At 36.4% G+C, this 26,546-nt stretch overlaps 1 protein-coding gene across 3 annotated transcripts in view; it reads left to right on the top strand.

Annotated features, from left to right (window-relative positions):
• Window positions 1-26,546, top strand: part of PCCA (propionyl-CoA carboxylase subunit alpha) — a 367,760-nt gene that overhangs the window by 172,741 nt on the left and 168,473 nt on the right. For all 3 annotated transcript variants that reach the window (XM_057532677.1, XM_057532678.1, XM_007196809.3), the window contains exons 13-17: window positions 997-1,140; window positions 2,452-2,526; window positions 6,739-6,807; window positions 8,560-8,635; window positions 23,710-23,820. In XM_057532677.1, coding sequence (XP_057388660.1) covers window positions 997-1,140; window positions 2,452-2,526; window positions 6,739-6,807; window positions 8,560-8,635; window positions 23,710-23,820 — 475 coding nt within the window. The remainder of the gene's footprint in view (window positions 1-996; window positions 1,141-2,451; window positions 2,527-6,738; window positions 6,808-8,559; window positions 8,636-23,709; window positions 23,821-26,546) is intronic.

The raw sequence follows: 26,546 nt of genomic DNA, 5'->3' as shown, positions 1-26,546 counted from the left end.
TTTTAGCTCAGTTAAGTTTAAGATCTTGTAAGCAGTCGATCAGATTTATAAGGATGTGTATGTCTGTTAGTATCCCTGTATGTCTCTGCATGTTTTTGTGTATGTGTATCCCGTGTGCTAGTGTGGAAGGCCAGGGATCCCCATGACAGCATCATCCAAAGTAGTTATCAGCAGTTTGCTGAGAGAGCCGTGATTTCACTGGCTCAGTTTTGTTACTGTGCATGCTAAGCACTCCCCACGTAGGTCTGGAGGGAGAACAACCTGCAGGACCCATCTGCTCGTTTCTGCTACGCTGCATTGATGTAAGAGTACGCTAGTCTGGTTGCTTGTCAGGACAGGTTAGTGAAAGCATGCAAGTTGGTGAAACTCAGGCGAGACGAGTGCTTTGGAAAATCATAAGCCGCCTCTATAGATGCCATGCTAAGTGTAGCAGAATAGGTTGATTATCAGCCACATTGAGGATTGTAGCTAAATATGTAATTTTCAGGTAAGAATTAGTCTCAAAATTAAAAGTGTTAAACATTGTTGGACCACATCTAAATAAAAACTGGGAAAAGTAGTACAGATAGTTTACAGATAATTTTGGGGTGTCATTTTTCTTACCCAGCTTTGTACTATATGGTGTTGATTCTTTAATTTTATTCTCTCAGATCATTTTAAAGTTAAATATGGGGACTTCCTTGGTGGTCCAGTGGGTAAGACCCCCAATCCAGTGCGCTCCCAATGCACGGGGCCCGGATTTGATTCCTGGTCTGGGAACTAGATCCTGCATGTGTGCCGCAGCTAAGAAGTATGCATGCCACAACTAAAGGTCCCGCGTGCCACAACTAAGACCCAGCGCAGCCGAAAAATAAAGTAAAATAAAAATTTAAAAAAATAGTCACATATGATTAAATATAATTAACCTCATTTCACCCAGAAATTGTTGACATTGTTCTTATTTCTGTTTATTTACCTTTTCCTACAACTACTGACTGGCGCATCTTGGCCCTGCAGGTTGAGCATCCTGTCACAGAGTGCATTACTGGCCTGGACCTAGTCCAAGAAATGATCCGTGTTGCCAAGGGTTACCCTCTCAGGCACAGACAAGCTGATATTGCCATCAGCGGCTGGGCAGTTGAATGTCGGGTTTATGCCGAGGTAAAATGAATGATGTTGGGAGGAAGGATGGTGGTTGTGTCCTGAGTTATGGGACCACATATAGCTAAGCACAAGGTAAACTTAGGGTTTTATAACTTGTGTCAAGTATTTGATTATGTAATCCATAAGTGAACCAGAAAAAAAGGTTAGATCGTTTTAACGTAACTCAAAATAGTTTTAAAGGATTGAGTTTAATTAATTTTCAGGTGTTTTTTTCTGGTTGGAGGAATAGCTACTAATCATTTTAAGGAACAAGAAAGCATTAGTTAAATATTGTTGTGCTTGAATGGACCATGGTTTTTGTTTTTGCTTATTTTCAAACCACATTCGAAATGAAAAGGGGCATTTGTTTCTGTGTGTGTGTTTTAAAGAGCTACCTTAGTTATACATCAGTTGCTAATTCAGTGTTTAAATTTTTTCCAACAGTTTTTCCCTAATAATTTTATCTCTTATGATTATGTAAAAATAACAACTAAAATTTAAATTGCAAAGCTTCAATTCATAGTTTTAATTATGGATTTAACTCAAAAACTCTCAGTTTAATACTTTAATTTTATTTTATAATTAATCAGGTAAAGCAGTCAACATCTGAAAATGCTTTTTTTCAAATGGTTAAAACAAAAATGCAAGGAAACATTTATACCATCTTTTACTTTTAGACATCGAAGCCTATCTGTAAAATAAAAAACAAATTGGTAGCATCTGTGTTTAAAAATTCTGGAAGTTTTTTTGAAATTTTTTTAAGGATCTTGAGAAATATCTATGGCTTGGTTATATTATTTTAAGTGGTATTCTTTTCTTTCCTATTGTTATAACACTGAACTTACTATTTATTCTGATCTAAGATATTTACAAATGGAGCATATATCTAGTAGCACATTCAAAGTTACTTTTCAGGTCTTTGTTTGAAGAACTAAAATGCTCAAATTTTACCATATGTGAGCTGGTTTGAGAGTAAGAAAAACAAATATCTTTAGTGCACTACATTTGTTGTTCTGAACTTGAGTATGTTTTGATGTAGCTCCTAGGTTATTTTATTTTTGCCCAAGGCATTCTAAGAAGATTATAGAAAGTTGGAATTTTACCAATTTCAATAAAGTATGATCAAGGTCAGGCTAAATTCTGCTTACAGTTCTGTTTGATTTTTAAATACATTTCTAAGTTGTCTAGAGTGAGGATAAGACAGTAATATTCTGAAATCTGTGATTTGGTAAATAGGCCTATAAATGCTTCTTCACTGTATAAATATTTAACCTTACTTGTGCTGATTTATATTTCAAAGACTGTGCTTCCTGTCCTTTGAACTTTCAGGACCCCTACAAGTCTTTTGGTTTACCGTCTATTGGGAGATTGTCTCAGTACCAAGAACCAATACATCTACCTGGTGTAAGTCATTAAGCTGTAATATCAAGTGAGGGGTTAAAAATCTTGATTTATGTCACACTTTTATGTTAAAGCATGTCAACACCAAAGGGTGTAAATTGGATGACAAGTGAAATTCATGGGGGATCACAGTTTTTTGTTTTTTCATATTTTGTACTGTATGATGTTCAGGAAAGTCAGAATTCACCTAACAGGGGAAGTCTGGAGACATCTGACTTCTAAATAAATGATAGCTTACAGTGTTCCCAGTTCTTCTGAAAGTCATCATGAAGAAGATTCATGGAATCTTAAGAATGGGAAATGACATTTCTGTGTTACAATTTAATCTTTTCAATAAATCTAATCGTGCTTCCCTGTATAGTCAGATGTCAAGAAATCAAGCACAGAATCAGCTCGTTAATCTGCATGGATTAAGGAAAACAAAGTGTACCTCTTTCTATGAAGTGTCAAAGCCTTTAAGAAGTACGTATTGTGTACACCACTTAAAGACGACCACTGTCCACTGTATTTATACTTCTTCTGTGTTTAATAGCTGTTTTTTAAATAGTTCTTGTTGCATGAAAAGAACAAGGACATACCCTTTATCTTAATCAAGGTAGTAAGTGCGTATATATATGACATTATGTTAGCTAGTGGATGACAAGGCTGTACCATCTGTGAATATGATTATTCAGTTTGATTACTGGCATGAAGATGGTGAAAGATTACAGGAAGAATTCTAAATTTGAAGATGTTATTGGATATATGATTTATTTCACTTTTTAAATTGTTTTTGCCCATGTGCTTTCTAAAGGGACTTGACCCTTTCTAGGCTCGGAGACTCCATGCTGTGTTCAAAGCCTGAAGGCAGAAGAAAAATTGTAAAGATTTAACAGGCATTATGTGACGTTAAATAGCAGATGAGAAAACAAGTATCATAGGGACATATCTAAACATTTTTTTAATCAAACAAAAAAGTATTAAATAAGAATTCATAATGATTACTCTAGTTGTTAGAAGTTTTCACCATGTTGTAATAGCTAACAGGATGTCAAACATTTTGCCCTCGCAAGTTTTTGCAATTTGCAATTTTCAAACGTGAGACCTGTTGAAAGTACAAGTGATAATGGACAAACTGTACCCCCTACAGTCTTTGTCCCACCAAATCTTTCTTCAATTAATGCTGCAGCAGGAGCTTTATGTAATAACATTTGCAGTTGTGAGCCATCTATAGAAAGAAAAAACAATTAAAATGCCTTAAATGTTCTGCTTACTGCTGTTATTTGCTTGTGTGAATGTTGCATGTCAGCTAAATGGACCAAGGAATAGATAAAGTGATTGGGTGCGGGAGAGTGCACACTAAGCTTTGTCTATCATTATTGCTGGGAGCAATCAAATTGATGTCAGCAGGACAGTAGATGCGCTGACAGCTGTAATTATGTATCTCCATGGTGATCACTTTTGGCCTGTCATGGAGGCCCATGAGTCCCCTCCCTTGGAAGCATTTAATCAGATTGGGCTGTCACTTGTCAGGTAGACATGGCGGGCTGCGAGTTGTGCTGAGGGGGAGAGGTGAATCAAGAATGAAGGGTGGGAGCTGGCTGATAGTTTCACAGGGTCCACTGTGTGAAGAAAGACATTTAAATTATGCCCGAGGTTTCTGAGCAATGGTTTGAGACTCATACACAGGTGCTTGGGTGGTGGTGGTGGTAGTTTTTCTTCCTTGCCTTCTTAAACTAGATTAGTTTTAACTCAGGAGATCCTTTGCAGCTTTTAACCGTTTTTGATCACAAGAATACAAACTTCAGAGTTAACTTCTGGTTTGTGTTTTTCACATTCTTCTCTAAGCCTCCTATTTGCTTATGTGGCAAAGATGAAGATTTTCTTATCTTTGATCACCATATTTTGTAAATTTGTTATTTTCAGACTGCAGTTTTTTTCTGCTTAGAAATTTGGTTACAATTCCACTTGACTTTATTCTTAAAGCTTTTAGTGCAAAAGCTAAAATATATTTTTTGGTATAGGCTTTGTTTCAGTGGAGGAATGGAGACTTAATTTTAATTCATTGTTAGACACTTTTTTGAATTCTGATTATCATTTGGAAAAAGCTGCATAGACAGTAAATTGTAAGTCAGAGTTTTCATGCTTTGTTACAGTTTTAAATTGGAAATGTTGATTTGCTTATACAAAGATATGTGTTGATTATATTTAATACATCTTTATTTTACCGTATATATTTTTAAATTAAAAAGACATACCTTCTGTGATGATAATTTTATTAAATAACAAAGACGTAGTTATATCTAAGAGCCCTAGGTAACTTAACTTTTAGGGTGGTGTTATTCAAGGTAACTAAAGTTTTAAGTTACTATAGGAGAATGTAAAAAATATTCTTTATTGTCTGTTATTTTACTAGTGGGTTGAACATCAAAGTTCCACACTAGCTTTGTAGCAGTTTATGTAGCAAATAGTAGCATATGTTTTAAGTCAAAAGTTTTAGAACTTGTACCAATCTCAGTTTTAAACACAGCTTTAGCAAGCATGCTATGGTTTTAAATAATACATGGTGGTAAAATTAGCTCTTTAACTTTTTGCTACTACAATTAAAAAAATGCAAGTTCAGAGATGTCTTTTCTGTTATGTAACTTGATCACCAGTTGTCATTTTGGGGCAATTTAAATGTGTCTAGGAGGTAGATTTTGATACTATTGCTTTCACAGCTGCCCCATTAATTCTTTTATAGTTTTTATAAACACTGTGAATTTCATAGAACTTCAGTTGATGTCCTGAAGTGTGTTTTCAGAAAATAGAAAGCCAAATATATGTTTTAAGTGTGCTGAATGATTTTCATTTAGAATGAAGATTTTCATATATGAATGTGAATGCAAATATAAATATCCATATTATTTCATGAGTTGTTTGCAAATACAGAAATAAAAGCACTCTGGGTATGTGATAATGTTATCTTCTAAAACCTTACAAAGAGGATAACAGTATGATTTTTTTTTTAAGAGAATGAAACTGTGGCTTATCTTTTGATGTCATCGTATAATAAAGCCATCATCGAACCCTCATGTGGATACCCTAGACAAGAGGTTCTACATGTGGTCCCTTGATAATTGCCTAAATTAAAATATTAAAGGCCTAACAGCCGCTGTGTTGACCTTTTTCTGCCTTGCTGCAGACAGATGAGCTGCTGTTTATTAGGGAGGCTTCTTCCCACAGGTGAATAGCTATGTGAGCTTTGCTCTTCTCTTCCCGCCCCTTTACCATGTTGGGCACCAAAGTCCTGCTGTTCTAGCAGCTTCCATTAAATTCTTCTATCCTCAAACCCCCTAGGACATGCTGGACTATCTTAACTATTTTGATTAGCTTTTAAATACTTCAGATTCCAAAACTTAAGCACAATAATTTAATAAATATTTCATCCTCAGCAACTGCTCATTTTAAAGTTTTACATGGCTAACCTCTGTGCCTTACTGCTGGTATCAAACAGGGAGATGAAAACAAGAATCAGCGATGTACTGACTAAGTTGTTGGCTGGTTAACAGCAATCAGGTTCTTCAAAAGAATATTTTGAACTTGTGCTATTTTTTTTTTCCCCGTGAAAATCACAAAATCAGAACTTTAATTGGGGCTGTGTCCTTACAAAGGAAAGCCATGAGAAAAGCTGTATAAACATTAAGGTCTCGGGGGACTAACAGTAACAGAAAAAAACGGCGTTTTACAGTTGAGAGGGTGAGGCAAGAAAGGAAAGTGTTACAGACATGAAAGCCACAGGACCAGTGTTCCTATGGAGCTGATGAGCAGAGCTCCCGGGTCCTGCTGCACGTCTTGACTGGGGTCCGCACTGGAACTCTTGGAAGAGTGGAGTGGGCAGTGTGATTAGAAGGGGCGTCGTTCATGCTCTCCTTCAGTTGGAAGACACCGTCAAATAGCTACAAACACATCCCACGAAAGTGATGTATAAAGTTTTGTTTGTTTGTTTGTTTGGGTTTTTTTTTGCTCTTTCTTAGATCCTTCGTTTAGTGGGAGAACAAAAAAATATGTGTTGTACTGTATAATAACAGATCAAGATAGTCTGGTCTCTATATTTTTAGATTGTTTTTCTACTTACTGGAAGCTGAAATGTTATTTGAGATTGAAATTATCCATCTGCTTCGTGGAAATTAAATTTGTTGTTAGAAAGATAGCTTCACAATATGAACTTTCTTTTCTTTTCTTTCTTCCTCCCAGGTCCGGGTTGATAGTGGCATCCAACCAGGAAGTGATATTAGCATTTATTATGATCCAATGATTTCAAAAGTTAGTTCAACTTCTTAATGGTTTCTTTCAGTTTTCCTCTGAAGAGACAATGGACATATATAATTTAAAAGTCTGGGAAAAAAAAAAAATCTGGGATGGGTACTTTATCTGAATCATGTGCTATAATTAAACAAATAATGATGGCCACTGATGGAAAAGTGAAAGCTGAGCAGCTTTTCTTTCTCTTAAGAGAAATTTCGACATCATGTTAGTTGGCAACACTCCCTCCTCCCCAGTGAAATTACCCCATCACCCCATCACCCCAGCCGCCACAGTAACAAGCTTAGCTAACCAGTGGCACCAACCCAGTCCACTGCAGGGAGGAGTTACATTGCTTTCTGGCCAGTGAACATTGTCCAAGCTGAAAGTATGAATGCAGGTGATGTCAAGGAGTTGAGGTGATAGGCTGTGTTTGTTAGAGGACTTTTCACCTTTTCTCTTCAGTTTTTATGAATTACTAATTATTTATGTAGATTTAAGATACTTAAATTTTGTGTAAGACTATAAGATGTCTTTTTGCTCCCTTTTTGAAATTTGACTTTCCAGAATAAATTAACCAGTCTACTTAAAATTTTAGATCTTTTGACATTTTCAAATCTTACGATCTTATAAAGTGTAAAATTCTTACTGTAGTGGTTGAAACTGGATTTTATTTAGAATATCCTTTTTTTTCTAAAGTGATAGACCTGTATTGAAGGATGACTTCTTTACCAAAACCCCTATTTCTTTTTCTTTCTTTTTTTTTTTTTTGACCATGACGAGTGGCTTGCAGGATCTTAGGTTTCCTGACTAGGGATTGAACCCAGGCCTCAGCAGTGAAAGCTCGGAGTCCTAACCACTGGACCACCAGGGAATTCCCAAGCCCTATTTCTTAAGATTTTTCTTTCTTCCAAGTGTACTTTTTTCTGTAGTTGTAGTAAACAACCCATTTTTTCATTTTTTTTTTCACTTAAGTTTTTATACTAATATTGTTAAAGTGAACTTTAGGTATTTTGTTTGTTAGAGAAATACTATTTAATTAAAAAATAAAAAATACAATAAAATATTATAGATATAGGGTTCCACTTTTAGATGAATACATTTCTGTTCAGAAAAATGGCCTGCAAATTAATTTTCAACCTGGCTTGATATTGAACAGCTAATTAAATGTACTAAAAAATTGGAAACTATAGATGGACTAACATAGTAACCAGAAAAATATTTTACGAATAGTTCTTACTGCTAATTTATAAAAGGTCTAACACATATAAATAGGCACAAAATCATATAGAACAGTAAGATCTTTCTGTTTTTCTAATACAAGAACCCTTTGCTTCTGTGCTATATTATGTGTAAAATTAGCTATTCAGGGAGTCATATTTGAAGGGAGAGAAAAAACAAATTTTGCCTAATCCTCCACTATCCCAGATGTTTATATCCCAGCCTCAATGTTCACAATTTTGGTATCTTTCCTCTTAAATTTTTATATGCTTGTTTTTGTTACATTTTGGTTTGCCTCAAATAGCTCTTTTCTGTGATAGTGAAATCTCGGAGAAAAGTCTGAAATAGCTTGATTCTAATATTTGTTTACTTTAAAAAAATCTTAATTGACATAGTTTGTACTAAAAACTGAACCACTGTGAAATTTCAAAATATATTCTGGAAATCTGTTATGAAATATTTTAGTTTTTACTAGGATGAAATGTTTGACTTATAGATAGATAGATTGATCTATATCTATATAAACTGTTTTGTTTGTTTGCTTGCTTTTAGCTAATCACATATGGTTCTGATAGAAGGGAAGCACTGAAAAGAATGGAAGATGCACTGGATAATTATGTTATTCGAGGTAAAAACAAACATTTGAGGTCATGTTATTATACATTGAGTCCAGGTCTAGAAAACAGCTTGAAGATTTATTAATTAGAGAATTCGATAGAACATTTGCTTACTATGCGTTTAAATAGAAATAAAAAGTTGAATTAAACTGACATACTAATTAAGAATAGGTATTTCATTTTCTGTAGCAATCGTATACTTTCCATATACATCTGAAATTAAGTTACTTAATTAAGCTTATGATTTATGACTTTCCCTGGATGAGCATTTAGTATTTTATAGACTCTTCATTCTGGAGTCTTTTATTGTCTAGTGCAGCTTGACAGCCAATTTGCTCTATTATTGTCTTTGTTTTTTTGTTTGTATAGTTTTGAAGTATGAAACTTAAAAATGTATGGAGATTTAAACCATAGTGACCCACATTTGACTACTTTGAGAGTAGAGGGAATGGCTCTTTGCTTCTTTGAATTAGAGCAAACTATAAAATATTTTCTAGCAAATGCAATTTTCTTACCTCATGTGCATACAGGATAATTCTAATGTGTAACAAAGTGTGATCCTACAAGCCTTTAGGGTGTGTAGTGATAATGGTATTAGGAGGAGCCATTAAATTTAAATAATTAAAGTTATACTTATTTCCCTTAAGGAGTAAATTACAGTATAAATTTTATTAGCAACTTTCATTAGTAATGAAAAGATCGTTTTACTTTAGCCCAACATAAATTATCATCAGGTTCAGGATAATGGAGTTTAATATCAAATTTAAAGTGTGAAATATAAGTTCACTTTGAATTGTGAATGAATAGTGTGGGTCTGAGAACATCCGTAAGAAAGACTGGCTGTATAGTTTGGCTCTTTTCTGGCGGCTCACTAAATATAGCAGTGAGGCTGGGAGGCTATATTTTGGAGGCCGAAGGGGTGGGACGGCAGTGGAATATAACTACACAGCCCGTCTCAAGCCCACATGGAGCTTTTCTGCAATTTCAAAGAGCCTCCTTTTGAGTGGATACAGCCCGTAGGTCGAAAGTCTTGACAAGTGACTGCAACTTCGTGTGAATTAGAAAAAGTGCTGTGTTCTCTGGATGTCTCTAGCCCTGAGGCAGGGAGCCCAGCCTAGCATGTCAAACCCTTACTTTGCCCCTTTGACCAACTTCCTTTGTGCAGTGGACAGTTTGGACAACTGTACAATAGCGGCCCAGGACAATTTAGTGACTATTTTTACACATCTACCTTGCCCTGCTAATTTTCATCTGTTGGTAGATAAGTCATGCAATCCTCACTTGTCGTCATGTTTTCTCTTCCAGCTTTTCTTTTGTTAGGTCAGGAGAACTTTCTTCCCTCCCTTCCCTTTTACTGTCACCCTCTTTTCTTCCCATCTGTTAACTAGTGATGGTGATTGTATCTAATCTCATGTGCTAGTGATTCACCTCCATCCACGAAAGGAAAGCTTTCAAGTGAACCTAGGTGTAATTTTAAGAAGTACCATGAACATCCAGAGTCTCTAAGAATTTGAAAATTTCCCTTCACATTCTTTCTGGCTATTTCTCTAGCTCCTTTTTAGCCTAAATGGTAGAGTATTTTCTGGTTTTATAACTCTGCTGTGTTCTACCATAAGCAGCAGATGCATATTTTAGCTGTACATTGGTTAAGTAGGCCTTGAGAGGTCTGTTGCCCTACAGAAATAATATTGCCACAAAATTATTCTCGTGCATGTTTGGAACACACATCTAATTCGGGTGTGTGTGTGTGTGTGTGTGTATGTGTTTAACTATACATACATAGACATAAACAAGGTACTTGGCAAGATTATTCCCAGAGGCCTTTAAAGTATTTGTAAGAGTTTTCTATATGTTCCCCTGACCACCCCCTGCCGCCGCCGCCCTATCATTGAATTTTTTATTGTGGTTGTTGAATTATTAGGTGCTGGTTAATTTAGGTTTCATTCTAATGAGCTTGAATGGTAAATTCATGAATCTGAGATAGTCAATCTGAGTAAGAATACTTTGTCGTGTCATATCTCTATTAAACTTTGATTTGGTATAACATAGTGGCATGGCATGTGGGCAGTTTGTCAAAATATTAAATTAGCATTGGTCCCACCTAAAAGTTTTTCTTCTACTGTGTCTGGCTTCTGAAAGGAATATTCTTTTATATTTACAGAATATACCTTCATATATATTTTTTTAAATGAACATGTTTTCCACTAATTTACTTATTATACTTTATGTATAAGTACACAAGTCACTATATTTTCTAATTAAGTGACTTAGATACAAAGTAGGCTTGCTATTATTCTCCTAACTTTAAATGTATCATGTGTAAAGCAAAATATATTTTACTGTGCAGATAGATTTTTCCAGGCTTGGTCTGAAATTTCTACCTTTGATTTACTGTGATAGAATAGAAAGAAATCAGACAGGCCTGGATTCATATCCTGTCCTGGATGCCATTTAGTAACTATGTGTCTCTGAATCTCACACTCCACATTTACGAGATAGAGTGTGAGTCTCTGCCTTATAAATTAGTGGTGAGGATTAAATGAGGTTCGGTATGTAGAAGGGCTTGGCAACAGTACTGCCTTGTGGAGTTGAGTAACTTTAGTTCCCATCTTCTTTTCTCCCTCTCTCATTACAGTTGCAAAACCACAGGTTTAAAAACTGTATGTCATAAATCATTGTCAATCAGTTGGTGTTATGTGAAATTTATTAAACCACGGATAAGCCATATTGAAAGCCCATTTTAGGCCATTCCCAGTACTGTGTGCTGAGTTATATGCTTTCATTGCACCCCGTTCTACTGCTTATTCAAAGCATTTACCATCACTGTAATTAAAGCATTAGTTGTATAATTAATTGCTAAATGTTGGATTATCCCACAAGAGTATTAGGTACATGAGGGCAGTGATGGTGTTTATCTTGTTTATTTGTGTATTACTGGTGCTTAGCAGTTCCTGATACATGGTAGGTGATTAATAAATGTTTGTTGAATGAGTGAATGAATGAGTGAGAGATACTATCTTTATTTCAAAGAGTTTCTAGTATACCCGGTACGGAAAATACATAAGATAAGTGTAATATAAATTCATAGGTGCCATAATAGTGGAGTGAAAAAGTATAGTGGGAATTCAGAGGTGGGGAGGGTATCTTTCTTTTCACACCTCTCCCTTTTTGTCCTTTGAAAGTAATGTGAGTACTGCTTTAGGACTCATAGGTGACTCTTTTGAGAATATTTTACTTGTGCTTCCTTAAAACGACTCCTCCAGAGGAGCAGCATTTTTAAAAAGACTGGTAACTTACCATGCTGGTGAAGTAAAGGTGATGGGCACACTCAGGCATCTCTGAAGTATGACCTGCTGCTGTCTTCGGGGAAGATAAACTGGCACTAGGTGTTAAAAGTACATGTCCTTTCACCTAGCTGTTCAGTTTTTGGGAATCTACCCTATAGTGTTAAAAGACTGAATTGTGAGATGCTGTTTACAAGGACATTTACAGCAGCCTTGTTTGTAGTAGCCATAATTCTGACCAGCCGCAGTGTCCACCAAATGGACATATCTTCGTGATAAAATACTGCGCAGCTGTGACTTGAAGTCATGTCTGTATGTATTATTAAAGTAGAAAAGCAGTTTGGAGAGTAATGCAAGCTTTTAGTTAAAACCTTCTTGTCCTAAAGTATTTTTAGTTATGTTTGGATGAGCACAGAGAAAGGCGTGGATATATACACATCATATTGAAATTTATATTATTTTTTTAGCTCAAAAGCGGGAGGTGGTTCTTGATACATAGCCCCCAGACTTTTTAATTTTAGGCATTTTCAAACCTAGAGAAAAGATGAATGGATAGTACTTTACACATTGGCACACTCTTCATCTAGATGAATTGTTAAGCTTTTCTACATTTGCTTTTTTTCTCCATCTCTTCCTTTCTTTGTCTTCTCCCTCCCCTTCACCCTTCTCTCCTGTTTTTTTTCCTGAACTATTTGACAGAAAGTTTCAGACGTTATGACATATCACTCCTAAATACTTCAGAATGCATCTTAAGGGTAAGATTATGTTCCTCCAAGACCACAATACCATTATCTCACCAAAGGAGATTAGCAGCAATCTCATAGTATCATCTAATGTACTGTCCATATTGGAATTTCCCCAGTTGTTCCCCACAGTGTGTTTTTTACCTGCTTTTTAGCCCCAGCATGGTCCAATCAAAGTTTATATTGGTTATGTCTCTTTATTTTCTTGCCCTCTTTGTATGTCTTAACATTAACTCTTCAGAAGAGTCAGGGGCAGTTGACATATAGAATGTCTCACATTCTAGATTGGAAGTTTCAGTATTGGCCCAGAGAAGGCACTTGGGAAATAAGCTGGAAAGATGGGGATTGCCGTTGGAAAGTGATGTATTTTGAATTGGTGATTTTGAAAGTGGTGCAGTTACTGAACATTAGGTGATTTCAGGGTGTGATTATGGGACCAGGTGGCTAAAGTGGAAGAACAGATTATTTGACATGAGATCCTAAGAACGGAGCCGAGATAATGTTGTGTGGCTCATCCACATGGGTGATATGAGTTAGGAGCAGAGGGAAGGTCATGAGTTGGGTAACATAAATTCTTTAGAGAATATTGCACTGTGCAAGGATGTTGATAGCTGACAGAGAATTGGAGAAGGTTTTCCTGAGCAGAGAAAATAAACCTCAAGGAAACGGAAGTTTTTCCAAGGATTAGAAGAGGTAATGTTTTGTAAGTGGCAGTGAGGGTTGCTGGAGGAGTGAGGTCCTTGAGGGCGCTGAGTATTTCAGGTGAGGGAAGGAGGTGAGTGGAATGTCCCATGAAGATGCCGGATCTGTGGTAGACCCAACTGATCATGGAGCGTGCACTCAGAAGGTACTGTGGAAAGGCCTGGAAAAGAGGGAGCAGGTGTTTGGGGAGGGAGGAGGTGGTTGAGTTATCTGAGGTTCCGAGGATGAGCAGGGAAGCTTGTACTTCTGGTAACGGATGCAGAGTCCCTGAAGTAATGGCAGTGAGCGCTTGGGCTCAGAAAAGTGGTCTCAAAGGCAGTCTGAGGGGGCTGGGTCTATACACTTCATCTAGTTAACTTTTGAGTCTTTTTATTTTCCTCTGGCCCTGTAGTCCCAAGCTAACACTATCTATATCATGGATGAGTGCAGTAGCTTCCTGATTGGGTTCTCTGCAAGTACTCTTTACCACATCAATCCATTCTTCAGTATGCACAGAATAATCTTTCTAAAGTACAAAGCCAGTGATCACTTCCCTGCTTTAGTGTCTTCCCATTGCCTCTGCATGGACTCTGCAGTCTGATTTATACCACTTTCTCTCAGGCCCCCTTTTTTCCTGCTTGATTGTTTTCATTTACTGGTATGCACCGTCTTCTTCCCACCTGAAGACCTTTCATAGTTAAGCTAGTCTAAGCAGTTGTGACAGTGAGAATCAAAAATACAGTGACCTAAGAAAGACACAGTTTAATTTCTCTTCCATGTAACAGTTGAGAAAGGGGTTGTCAAGGGCCAGTAGGGTGACTCACACATTCACAGCAGATGGTTTTCATTTGGGGGTCCAAAGTGGCTGCTTTCATGCCCATCATCCAGCCTCAGCAGGAAGAGAGCAGGGACAGGGGAGTTCACGCTCACTGTTTTTCAGGGCATAACCTAGAAAGCACCCTTTATTTCTGCTCTTGTCCTATTGGTGGTTAGTCTAGGTGGTCATACCTAGATGCTCGGAAAATGGGAGATGTAGTTGATACAAGGTGGCCATATCCTCAGGTAGAGTGTAGCATTTCTCTTATTGAAGGAAAGGAAAATAGATACTGGCAGACAACTAGGAGAAATAAGAATATATATATGTATCTGCTCATTTTTGGAAGCACACACACGTACACAAGACCAGAACTAATAAGATGACATACGTATAGGAGGTGGAGGGACGATCTGGTGGAAATGATTGGGGGATGGGAAACAGTACATGGGAAGAAAGAGAAAGACTTCTTTGATTATACATTTTTGTATATTTCTGACTTCTGGATCCATTTTAATATTTAAAAATAAATAAGTAAAATCATTAATGTTCCGGTGGAAAAAACTCAAAATGGAATACAAACAAATGGACAGGACTGTATGAATAATACAATCATGCTGAAGGAGGGGGACAAAAAAAGCTAATCTAAATAACTTTTAATAGTATTTTTACTGGATACCCTCAAGGCAGAGATAAAATATGTATAAACAAATATTAAACTCTAGTTAGTAGGTTTGTTTTTCCTAGTTCATCGGTTAGCAGTTCTGAAACCAGTTTATGTATATTCTGGGACTGAGGAAATAAACACATGTATGGTGGATAAGAAGAGCCAAGTTTCTCACTGTCAGAGAAAGGAGTTACAGATATGGGAATGGAAAAGTGTGGAATGAACCCCATGGTGTTGAATTGGAAGTTCAGTGTGAATTCATACTGCTTAACCTAGATTGAAAGATAAATATATAACTGTATGTTACCGCATTTGTAATTGTGTGTGTGTACACACATACACATGCCCTCTAGCTCAGGATTTCTCAACTGCAGCACCATTGACGTCTGGGGTAGACACACCTTTGCTGTGGCGAGCGCTGTCCTGTCCTGTGCATTGCAGGGTGTTTAGCAACACCCTTGGCCTCTACCCACTAAATGACAGCAGCCTCGCCTCAGTTGTGACAACCACATACTTCCAGACATTGCCGTATGTCCCCTGAGGGGACAGTCATGCCAAATGATTGAGAACTGCTGTCCTGCTGAGAGGTCACAGCAGCACTGACACCCAGAGCGAGGAGCACACCAAGCGCCCAGGTCTGGTTTTCTCAGTACCACCCCCCATAAATGGAACCTGCACTCCTGGACAGAACGGCTCCTTTCAGGAAGAGTATAAGGTGAGCCTGAAAGATCTTATACAAGAACGTAATCAAGTGTTCAAAAAATGGTGATGTGTCAAAAAGACACAGGAACCACCTTTCAGGGGCTTCCGCTGGCCAATCTGGGAAAAACCTCAGCAACAAAATGAATAATGCTAGCAATAGATTAAAACCCATGAAATAAAATATAAGTCCAATAATTTATACTGATACAAATACGTAAGAAAGATACATGAGGGTGGAGCTCACAGCTCTTCCTTACAGTAGATTTTAAACTAACAAGTGTAGAAAAATCAGTACTTGGCAAACACCAAATTGTTTGGGTAAGAATCATCAATGATTGATGCTAAAATTAGTGGATGAAAGTTATGATGAGAGACAGGTATTTGCTTAGTTTCATAATATCGCCTCAGGTGATAACTAATTAATTACAATGGGACAAATAGTACCTTTAAAATGGAGAAACCTAGCAACCTACCCAAATGATTAAAATTAATATCACTGGTAATGGGACAAATCAATATCATGCACCTCTTGATATGATGCACTGAAGAGTACACATTCTTTCTGTGATATTCTTGCCAAAAAATGTGTAACATGAATATAATCATGAGGAAACAGACAAACCAAACTGAAAGAAAGTGTACAATATAAATGGGTTGTACTCTTCAAAATGTCAGGATCAAAAAACAAAAAAATGGATCAACTTATCTACATCAAAGGAAACTAAGGACACATGACAACTAAATGCAACGTGTGATCCTGGATTAGTTCCTGGACCAGAAAAAAAGTTTTTCTTTTGTAGTAAAGGTCATAAATAGGACAACTGGTGAAATTTGAATAAGGTCTGTAGACTAGATAATGATACTACTATCAGTGTTAATGTTTTGATCTGGTCATTGTACTGTGATTACAGAAGAGACTCAGCTTGGTTTTAGGAAATGTACACTGAAGTATTTAGAGGTAAAGTGCATCTTATCTGCAACTTACCCTCAAATGTTTAAGAAAAAAAATTGTGTGTGTGTATACATAAAAAGAGAGAGAAAGAGACAATGACAAAGCAAAGAAATGTGGTCAGATATTAACATTTGGAGAATCTGGGTAAAGGACATACAGTAACTCTTTGTACTATTTTTGTGAATTTTCTATAATTCTGAAAATACTCCAAAATGAAAAGTTTTAAAAAATAAGTGAAGAGGAGCCACGTGCTCCCCTCCTCCCAAAGCTAACATTCAAGGAATAAAAACAGAGAAGCATTTGTGATTTGTACTTAAATATCATTCATCTGACTAATTCTAAAGGATAGAGGGGTTAAAAAGTTGTTTTATGAAGAACAGAAAGTGGACAGTTTACTGTTTAGTTTGATAACTGTTTAGTTGTTCAAATGATTTTTTCGTTTTTCCCGAGCTGATTGTGAGCTTTTGTTAAGATAAAGATTCTTTAGAGCAAAAATGTAATTTGGTTAAAGTTAATTTCTGAGTCCCCATGAAATACGCAGTGGCTTTTGGCCTCTGTTTGATCCTGGCAGTGTGTGCAGCTAATGTCTGGCCAGTGTTTTGGAACCAGCAGGTAGTCAGGAGAAAGCTGCTCCTAGGGGTCCTCTCTTCTGTGGCCTGGTCGTGATTTCCCATACAGATGGGACCTCATGAACTTTGGCAGAGGTCATCCTCAATTCCCAGTCCAAATCTCAGAGTCATAATTTTTATGAGTATGTGATTAATAATATCGTAAAAGTTACAAACTAAGCCTGAGAGTACCTCTACTATCCGCTTGTTGTTTGAACAAGATCAATTTATATAATAGCGTTGTCTTAACTGAAACATGGAAAGTAAACTGAATACAAAATGGTAACTTTCAGATATGTAGGATATCTTTTAACAGTTCAGTGCTTTTTATCATTGGTCTTTTGAGCTTTTAGATATAAAATAATTTTTGATTATTCCCTTATTTGGCTTTAGAATTAATTAATTTACAGTAGTTTTTGGAGCAGTCAGTTGAGGGATCTAGATTTTGGTTGTCTGCCATTAGCCATTGTTTTACCTTACGGTCCTTAGGAAAGAATACTAGATAATGACTAGTAATATATAATATTGCATAGTAATATGTAATATTTTACTCAGAGAATGTTAAAGGGAAAATGCTCTTGTGTATTAATTTTATTCCTGAAACACTATTTAGCAAGGTAAAAGTCTGTATTTTCATGCTGTATTTACTATTGAAGTAGAAAGATTTTTAAAAGTCCATGCTTCGTTTGTGTGCTTGAGCATCTCTGTTCTTTGATGTCCAAAATGTAAATTAATATTTGCTTATGATTCTTTTGAGTTACATTTTCTAAAATCACCTCTTTTTCAACTTTGAATATGGAATTAAAGTAGAACATCATTTATCCTGTAAAACTGCATGCATTTAAATTTTTTGGATGTCATGGTCATGAATTGATCACTGGCATCAGAAAATAATCTTATTTTTGTTCAAATTATCATTAACTATTTCTGAAAGTTATGTTGTATTTTACTGAAGACAGAGTCCGACGCCAACTATTCTGGCATTGGCCACACAGAGAGCAAGGCAGTTGATACCAGCGTTAGGCTGTAACAGGAAAGCCAGTAGAGTTTAAATACAGAATATGGTGCATGTAAAGTGAACAGTATTATTTTTATTTAACTGGAGGAAGAAAGGACAGAAATCCTGAGGGTTAGAGTGTCGTCTTTCTAAGTTATTTACTGTTTACGCAAAAAAGCTTATAAATTGAAACATTCTGAATCGTTAATTTGTACATAAGAACATTGTATTTTGGAAATAAAATTATAGCAGCACCTTGATCTTCTAACATTCATCCTGTCCAGTCCCTCCTTTAGGATCTTATGTTTTCCAAAACTTCAGTTACTATATGCAGATAATTCACACATTGCTGGATTTGTCTTGCATTTCTGTGTTTCACATTCTGTTCTGGACTCTTTCATGTGATTGCCCACCTCCATGACCTCTCTGTTCTGATGTGTACACATTCTAATCTGCATGCTAGTCTGCACTCTAATGATTTAGACATTATCAGTCTCATCTCACAGGCATCTCTAATTTAACTTGCAAAAGATGCATCAGGTTTTTTCCTTTCAACCTATTCCTTTTCTGTAAATACCATCTTCTATGATGTTGCGGAGCCAGAAGTTTGGGTGTTGGCCCTTGACTCACCTCCCCCATCCTTACGTCCACTGAATCACCAAGCCCTGTCTGCCTCCCAAATATCTTTCAACTCTGGCTGCTTTTCTCCTTCTGTGTTGTCCGCTCCCTAGCTGTGGTCTGAGGCCTGACCATTTTTCAACATGTCTCCTGTAATTGTCAGCTTGCTTTTTCCCATCTTCGGTCTTGACTCTTCCCAATCCCTTTTGCAATAGCAGCCAGAGATTCCTGGAGTGCACAGATCTAGTCATGTCTACCCTATTTCAACCACTCTGGGTGCTCTCAAGGTAAAGTGAAATCTTTGCATGGCTGTCAGACCCTGAATGCCCCTGTTTGACTTTTCCGGTGCACCGTTCTCTTTGCTCATACGCTTTGGCCATGGTGTCCTTCGTTCAATCCTCTTCTTAGAAATACCTGGTGGTATCCACTTACTTTTTACCACAATGAAAGGTCTTAGATACTTTAAGTTCCTCCCTAATATTACCCATCTTTGTGTCCTTCTGCATCTTTCTCTGTTTTCTTTCCCAGCCAGGAAAGTTTGTGTAGGTCACAAATAATTTCCTCTTCTTGGAACACCACATCTGTCATTTACTATGCATATAAATCTCTCTGGCCAGTTGTAACTCTTTTCTTCTTCTAAAGTGGTTTAGTTTTGTCTGTTTGTAAAACATATGACAGAGGGATTCATTTCCCTTTTATAGCCTGAACTCTTTTCAAGGAATATTCTATTTAAATTCTTGCCTACCTAGTTTGTCTTTCTAAGCATCCTAACACTTTGCTTTTAATTAATTGCTCTTCATTTTTGTCTATCAAAATATCACCTATAATATAGGTAAATGTCAACTTTTTGCAATGATTTGTTAGATATATTGATGCAATCAGAAGTTTTTATACCTTTCAGTAATTCCTCATAGAAATGTACATAATTACAGAAGTCCTTCAAAACGTTAGTTATTGAATTTGGGCCAAGTTGTTATCCACAATGCGAGGTTGAGATAACTATGCGTTTCTCCTGGGCTGGGAAAGATAGTTATTAGATCATTGTCTAGGATAACTTCTCCCATGGAATATTTGTGTAGCTAAAGGAATAGCATTAAAATTTGAATTTTGGAACTTTCTCTAAATGTTTTGAAGTAGTTTGAATAGATTGAAAATAGGATTTTATAAAATTTTAGACACGTAATGTCTTCTGAGTCAGGAAGAGAGATGCTAAGAATTTTCCATATGGTTGCTGGTATGGTCTAGTACAAAGGGATGCATAGAAAAATGCCTGGAAGGCTGTATTAAGTTGTTAACATTTGTTGGCTCAGAGATAGGAAGTCATATCAAAAAGTATGACCTTCTCCCCCATATGTACACATTAGGGTACAGGGTAACCTGCTGTAACAAAGATTCTTAAATCCAGTGGTATAAATAAGATAGAAATTTATTCACTTCTCCCTTAACAGTCTGGCTGGTCTGTGCTGATGGGGCAAGTTAGTTTCCTGTGGTCATTTCAGGAGATACACACACATCTGTCTCTTCCCCCCTCTGCTCATCCGCACACTGACCCTGTTGCTCCTCTTCATCCGCATTGCCAAAGCTGAGTTCCTGCTGTATCAGGAAGCCCTTAGGAAAAGGGAAGGAAAGGAAGTTCTGGCAGTTCTTTTCTTCATGTAAATGAGGCTGGAGTCGGATACATCACTTTAACTGTAGTCTCTCTCTCTTTTTTTTTTTTTTTTAAATCGAATTATTTATTTATTTGTTTATGGCTCTGTTGGGTCTTCGTTTCTGTGCGAGGGCTTTCTCTAGTTGCAGCAAGTGGGGGCCACTCTTCATCGCGATGCGCAGGCCTCACTGTCGCGGCCTCTCTTGTTGCGGAGCACAGGCTCCAGACGCGCAGGCTCAGTAGTTGTGGCGCACGGGCCTAGTTGCTCCGCGGCATGTGGGATCTTCCCAGACCAGGGCTCGAACCCGTGTCCCCTGCATTAGCAGGCAGATTCTCAACCACTGCGCCACCAGGGAAGCCCTAACTGTAGTCTCTTGTCCAGGAATTGGTTTGCCATGTCTAGCTATAAGATAGATGGGGAAATGGAGTCTGCGTCTGGGTGGTCTTTTGTTCAGCTAAGATTCTATTGTGGAAAAAATAAAAAGCAAATTTTAGAGGAAACCTGCAGTCTCTCACAATACACTTCTGTTTAAAAAATTTTTTTTTTACATATATTACTGTTGTAACTTATATTGTACTAAACATTAGATGAATGATTCAGTCTCTCTGGATCACAATTTTCTTATTTTTGTCTCCTTTTGCCTTGTAATGTTCTATAACTGGTTACTGAAAGTTCCCCCAAAGCATGTACCATACTGTTTGCTTTCTTGTTCCTTCCTGTGATATCTAACTCCTGCATGAGTAGTAGGTGTGGAGAAAATGTTGAGAGAGAGAGAGAATCTGCTCAGACCATCAACGTTGTTAAAACTTCGCAGCAGATGTGGGCAAACTTTTGGTAAAGGGCCAGAGAATAAATATCTTAGACTTTGTGGGTCACATGGTCTCTGTTGCAACTACTGGGCTCTACTGTTTAGCATGAAGACAACCGTATATAAACACTGCTGGGTTTCAATAAAACCTTATTTACGATTTGACCCGCAAGCCATAGTTCGCTGATCCTTCCTTGCCTTATAGGATGGATACCCCCTCCAGATGGAAATAGCGATAAGCTTAAATTTGTGGAACTGCATTCTTACAGAATATTAACTAGAGGTTAGGTAGGTAGGTCAGTGCTGAGGCTTAGGATGCTGTACAGCTTCTGTCTGATGTTTGTTTATTACATGTTGTCTTCTGCTCTATATTTATTCTCATATAAAAGGATAATAATGAGCACAGTAATAGTAATGCACCTATTTGAGTGCTTGGCATTGTGTTAAACATTATTTCATTTGTACCTCATGACAATCATACTAACTAGACTATTATTATCACCATTTCACAAATGAGGAAACTAAAACTTCGGGAGTTTAAATAGCTTACTCAAGGTGAGAGGTAGATCAGGTGCTTGAACCTGAGTGATTCTTTGCTTACTTTGTAATCATTCTTGTATAAGTGAGGATTCTATAAGACTTGAATCAGATCAAGAACAAACAAGAACAGAATCAGGCTTTCTAGGTTTGTTACGAAGTATAGTGGTACAAATTAGAACTATGCAAGAGTGGGTTAAAGAATTGGAAGGAATTGGCAAACCTCTCTGTTTACTTCAACTTCAGCTCTCTTATGCTCCAGTCACCCTTCCAGTGGACACCTACTCTAATTCCTGCTTTCCCTGGTTTTGAGATGCCTCTTCGCTTTACCTTTTACTCCTATTTAATATCTTTGTAATCTACTTCCTTCATAAAGTCTTTCTATATCACAGAATCCTCCTCATACCATTCATATCCCTCTTGTGGTAGTTACTTATTTAAACTTTACTTTGGAATAGTCATTGTGTACTAGGCTCAGTTTTTCCTACTTGATCACAGGCTTTTTTCTTCTTCTCGTCCTCTTTGTCCTCTCCCTTTCCCTCCTCCCCTCCCGTCCCACCGCCCCCCGCCCCCCGCCCCAGCCCTCCTTCTCCTTCTGTACTTATTTTGAAGTATACTTGACATATAATAAACTTCTCATATTTAAAGTATTCAATTTGATGAGTTTTGACATATGTATGTATACACCTGTGAAACCATCACCACAATCAAAATACTGACCATTTTTGTCATCTCCCAAAGTTTCCTCATGGCCTTTGCCTCTCCACCCTCTCTCCAACCCTGTCCTAATGCAACCACATGATCCGCTTTCTGTAGGTTGCATTCAGTATGCATTGCTTCTGGTCTTGCTTCTTTAATTCAGCATAATATTTTGAGATTCATCCTTGTTGTGTGTATTGGGGGACTCACTTCCTTTTATTGCTGAGTAGATTTCCATTATATGGACAAACCACATTTTGTTAATCCATTCACTGTTGATGGACATTTAGATTGTTTCCAGTTTTTGACTTTGCACATAAAGCTGTTAACCTGTGTGTGTAAGTGTTTGTATAGGCATATGCTTTTATTTTAACTTGGGTAAATACTTAGGAGTGAATTGTCTGAATCATATGGTGAGTATATGTTTAACTTTTAAAGAAACTGCCAGGCAGTCCAAAGTGGAAGTAAACTGTAAAATGTACCAATTTATTCCCTGTCACCCACACAGGTGGTGACAGTTCCACTTGTTTCACATTCTCGCTGACACTTAGTATTATCTGTCTTTTAACCTTTAACCACTTAAATTGGTGTTTGGGTATATCTCATTGTATTTCTTTGACAGTGATGTTGAACATCTTCTCCTGTGCTTACTGGCCATTTCTATATATTTTGTGAAATGTCTCCTTAGATCTTTTGCCTATCTTTTTTCACCTGGTTTGCTTGTCATCTTATTATTATATTGTTAGCATTCTTTATATATACCAGGTACAAGTTCTTTATTTGAGATATGTGTTGTGAATATTTTCTCTGTGGCTTGCCATTTCATTTTCTTTACTACATCCTTTGAAGAGCAGACTGTTAAATTTTGATGGAGTATAATTTGTTGATATTCTTTTCATGGTTCATGGGTTTTGTACTATCTAAGAATCTGTTCCCTACCTCAAGGTAACAGATTTTTCTCCTGATTTCCTTCTATAAGTCTTATAGTTTTAGGTTTGTGACCCAATTTGAGTCAATTTTTATGTATGCTGTGAGTTAGGGTTGAGGTTCATTTTCTGTTTTTCCCAAATGTGTATCTAGTAGTTCTAACATTTATTGAAAAGACATTGATTTCTCCATTGAATTTCTTAAATTTGCATTCAGAGTTTTATTGCTGCCTCAAGTTCAGACATTTTTTGTTGTCAGTTGAAATCAAGGAGGTAAGTAATCTTGCATGGTTTTTTGCTAGGCCATAGGACACTGATGATAAATTTCTCCAGATAATAGGAATTAGATTTTTAACAGACTCATTGTTTTTAATTCAGCCTGTTATCATTTTATTTTTAGGTGTTACACATAATATTGCATTACTTCGAGAGGTGATAATCAACTCACGCTTTGTGAAAGGAGACATCAACACTAAATTTCTTTCTGATGTGTATCCTGATGGCTTTAAAGGTTTGTATATATTGAAGTATTTTAGTGTATTAAAGTTATTATTTTTTATACTTTATCACAGTATATACTTTATTCTGAAATTAGGGCCTTGGGCCTATATTGTACTTGATTTATTGATATACTTAGAGTATCCTAGACTATAGACATTCATGATTTTGAGTATTCATGAGTGACTCATGAATGTGTAATAATCTGTAATTTTGTTGAGTGAGAAATTCAGCTAGTATGTGGAATGTTGTGTTTCTGAAAGTCAGTACAGGTTTGTATTCCTCGCTGATAGGAGTATATACAGGAACTCTTCTTTAATATTAAAACTGTATCTTTATGAAAATTAGCACGGAAAATTTCAGACTACTAGGTGCTATTCCTATTAATGAAAATGGGGATGTCTAAGAAGATGATGGCTTTATTCTGAAACATGAGTTTTGAATAAATTAGTGAGTGGACTGTGAAACTTAGCACTGCAAAGTTATCAGTGAGTGTTTCCAGGTAGTAGAAAAATGGCTCATTAAGTGAGAGACAGAGAAAACCCTTGAGTGAGCATTGAATACATGGTTAACGTGGTATTAAGACACTGACAGGACTTAACATGAGACTTACGAGAAATGTTACTCACGTGAAAGGCTCTACATATGTTTCTAATGAACTTGGGGACATATGAAGATTAGGTCTTCTCTCACAAATTTTAAGTGTTCTTTATATCCATTTAAAGTGTTTTAGTATATAAAACGACTCCTTCATTTTAGGGGCCGTATATAGATTCAGGTCAGCTTCATTGAATACATTTACAAAGCAACTTATTACATCAGAATTTATAATACAGAGTTTTCATAAGAATAACTGGAGATTACTGATTTGATTGTTCTTTCACAACTTTAGTGTTACAGGGCTTTATCATTAGTACCAAGAAAAATAAAGAATGTGTTTTATTTTTATTTACAAACTTACAACAGAGACTAATGAATCATCAGGTTCTTTTTCCTGAACTTTTGAATTTTTAAAAATATAAATTACAACCTTAACATGATTGCACTTTTGTTCTTGTGTGATTATTTCATTAATATCTGTTGGTTTCATGAAGCCAGGAACCACTTAATGTTATTGCTTTTTATTGTATCACTAGCAACTAAAACAGACATTAAATAAATATTTGTTGAATTAAGGAAAAGAATCTTTTTTTTTTTGATTTAGATGATTCTTTTTATTTTTATCATGGCTTTACTGAGATATGAGTCACATACCATACAATTAAAAGTGTACAATTCAGTGGTTTTTAGTAAGGGAAAAGAATCTTGTTCATAGTATGGGTGAGAAGGTATTACCTTGACTATTTTTACTTAACTGTACATGTGTCCAGATTACAAATTGGTTTTATTTTGATCCTAACATTTCAGCTTCTTGTCCTTTCCAAAGTTTTAATTAAAAGTTATTGTCATTGTGAAGTGGCCTCAGATTTCCATGTGCTTTTGTGTCTGCCTGGCTTACATGAAACAGTAGGCAGAAGGAGACAACAGGTCAAAACTTAAGGGAACCTTTAGAACACACATATTGTATGTGTGCATGGGTATTTATATATACATACACACATTTATACATGTGTTTATACATATTTGGTATTATATCCCATTACCATGGAAAAGAAAATGGAGCATTTAAAATTTCTAATTGGAGTTGGGTACTATGTGCTATACATTTAGCAGCAATTGAAAATGTTCCAAATTCTCAAGAGAACTCAGACATTTTCTTAAAACCGAATATTGCAGTTTGCTGTAATAAACTTAATGTATTAACATTTCTTTTTTGGCAGGCAATTATCAGCACAGACACCATAATTCTGTTTCTTATGCATAACAATTTTTAAATTGTTATAAGTTGTTAGAAGGCCTTTAGCAATTTTTAATCTCATCCTTCATTTTACATGTGAGGAAACCAAAGCCCAGAAAGACTGATAAGGCTAAGTGACCAGTAATATAATAAAGCCAGAAATTAAACTTAGTGTTTAACTTAGTGGTTTCAACTTCTGTTTCAGTACTCATTCAGTTGTGCTAGGATTCAAATTCATAAACCACAGAAGTTTTCAGAGTATGCTGTATGTGTCATATTGTCTGTTCAATATGTACGATATGACAGTTTAAAAGTACACACCTATATTTGCCATTCTTAATGTCTACTGTTTATTTTATTCCTTCATATTATTTTCATGTCAGTTCTTTCTTCTCTGAATGGCTACTACCTCTTGTTCTTCTTCTTCAGATTACTGTATTTCTCCTTCCCGATTTTTCCCCAGAGCAGGTCTTAGATATATTAAACTGTATCATCTTTGATTGTTTGATATATGTGCCTGAAAGAGACAGCAGGAAGTGGCAACTGAAGTTAATCCAGGATCTTATCCATATGTTTGAGGCTGAGTCATTTTGCCCCTTTGGGATTACCCATCTGCTTCCCATCTGTCCAGCTATCCTAGACACTATTCATAGGCAAGTGCCTGTTTTTATGACTGCATTAAACTCTTTTATTATATATGTATATTATCCCAAGTTTATTTGTAGACTAGGACAGTGTTACTAAAGTCTCTTAGACTGAACTTTGAAACGATTGTGTCTAAAATTTAAAAATAGAATACACAAGAATTTGTTCTTCATGTCAACTTATTAGATGCTGATGTTGAAAAGGTGTTTTCCTTTGATTCTGAAAAATAAATGGAAAATGGAGAAGTAGATATTTTG

This window comes from Balaenoptera acutorostrata, chromosome 18 (genome assembly GCF_949987535.1).
Source record: "Balaenoptera acutorostrata chromosome 18, mBalAcu1.1, whole genome shotgun sequence".
NCBI lineage: Eukaryota > Metazoa > Chordata > Mammalia > Artiodactyla > Balaenopteridae > Balaenoptera > Balaenoptera acutorostrata.
This window is presented reverse-complemented; position numbering and strand designations above follow the sequence as displayed.